Source organism: Seriola lalandi, unplaced genomic scaffold, assembly GCF_002814215.2.
Source record: "Seriola lalandi dorsalis isolate HSWRI2012SDOR001 ecotype SW California unplaced genomic scaffold, Sedor1 jcf7180002001053, whole genome shotgun sequence".
Classification (NCBI taxonomy): Eukaryota; Metazoa; Chordata; class Actinopteri; order Carangiformes; family Carangidae; genus Seriola; species Seriola lalandi.
Window position 1 is genome coordinate 1 of NW_019471712.1, and position 1,839 is coordinate 1,839.

The 1,839-nt window shown below is 39.4% G+C and overlaps 1 protein-coding gene across 1 annotated transcript; it reads right to left on the reverse strand.

Annotated features, from left to right (window-relative positions):
• Positions 1–6: 6 nt before the first annotated feature.
• On the reverse strand, positions 7–1,832 carry LOC111663572 (protein DOP1B-like; the record flags this gene model as incomplete). The annotated part of the gene is made up of 6 exons (XM_023417811.1): positions 1,741–1,832; positions 1,499–1,648; positions 843–904; positions 382–510; positions 134–270; positions 7–38 (listed from the first exon to the last, which is right to left on the reverse strand). Coding segments are annotated over exons 1-6 (599 nt in total), but the record flags the coding sequence as incomplete, so codon positions are not given.
• Between the last annotated feature and the right edge of the window lie 7 nt (positions 1,833–1,839).

Here is a 1,839-nt window from a genome sequence, read left to right on the forward strand (position 1 = left end):
ACCTGCAGAGCTTTCTCTAGACGTGCAAATATGCGAATCTGAAGAAAAAAAAAAGAAGAAAAAAAAATCCATTATAATAATTAAAATAGACGCTGATACAGTATTGGCCCAGTGTATAAACCCAGGTTCTTACCAGTTCTGTCACCATGATTGGCCAAAGAGATGTCAGATGCTGGGATGAAATCCGCAACAGGAGAACACGAAACATCAGGAACATCTGGGCTAAAACAGCAGGGCTAGGGTTCATACGCAAAGCCTCCGTGAGACGCTCTGAAAGGAAGAGGGTTTTATAATCGGTAAAGAACACAATCAATCTTAATGTCTCTTTTTTAGTTAGATAAAAACTTAAATAATCATTCAGTAGTGGTAGCAGTACCACACCTTGGATGAGGGGCAGGTAGAGATGATACTGGTCGATTTCTCCACTGAACATGGCAAATGCCTGGCGCTTCAGCAGCATGGGTTTCTGATCTACATTAGCAAACAGTTTCAAGGAGCCACTCTGCATGCCTACATCACAGATAAATAATGGTTTGTAACAGCAAATAATCAAAAACATCTCTACAATTTGACCATGACACTTCCAGAAGAGATATTTTGACTGCACCGGTTAGAAAATAATTTCAATACATGACTTATTTGAATCCTTGGGAAGGTTGAACTTTATTCTCTTTTGTATGAATTGATTATTTTCACAACCATCACTGTACATCCCTTTCCCAACATGTTTCATTCTACTCCAAAATAATAAATGAACCTTCTGTATCACAGATTTGCTCACACCTCTAGAAGACAATTGTATCTTTACGACATCGCAAACATTTCCTAAAGGCTGTACTCACTCATGAGGTCTTTAAACATGGTCTTCTCATGAGTCAGCAGGTGGTCAATAATGGATTTCCAACTATAGAGAACACAGGGAAGTCAAGCAGAGGACAGGAGAAATTGGATGAATTTAACTTCATTTGTGTAATAAAATCAAATACACATGACAGACAAGACAGTTTCATTCTCTCATGAAGATATGGGGTATGTGTCCTTAGCTTTGGCATAGTAATAAACATCTGTAGGATTAAACAGAACCCACACTAAATACGAACTGAGAACACCTAATCCATTTGGGCGACCAATCAAAAACATTCCTTCATTTTCATCCTTCTGTAAGCTCTGGTAATAAAATCCAACGTCTGAACAATTATATGTGTTAGAGCACAATCTGCACGCTCACAATACTTTGGTTTGAGTTTGAATGGATAGAATGTCATTTATTACACAAGGGATCACAAGTTTAACTGTCCTAGACAATATCTAAATAAATCCATCATATTATGCTGTTGGAGCGTTCCAAGGTAGGTTCTGGCTAAACCTCTGTTTATATAAGTTATTATGTCTCTTCTATGTGTGTATATCTTTTCATATTCCAAAAGTTCCTAACTGTAGAAGAGTGGTGCATAATTCTCTTGAATTAAATTCCCATCCAACAGACAAACAAACTAACCTGGGTGCACAGGAGGCATCCATGGTGAAGAAGAGGGGGTCCATGAAGAGCTCAAAGACCTCTTTCTTCCAGGCCCTTTTGGTATAGGCATACCCACTCAGACTGCTCAGCAGCTGAGCACCCGCTTCAAAGCTGGGCATGTTGTAGGCACTAGACGAGACAAAGACATAGTTAGAGGAACTCTTATTAACACTGAAGGGTCCACATCTGCTACTTTGAGATAACAACGCATCAGTACTTACCTGTGGTTCTTCAGGTATGGAAAAACATAGTACATGAGCCGAGAGATGAGAGGAACAGCTTTCTCCTTCTCATCACTGCGGTATACCATGTCCAGAAGT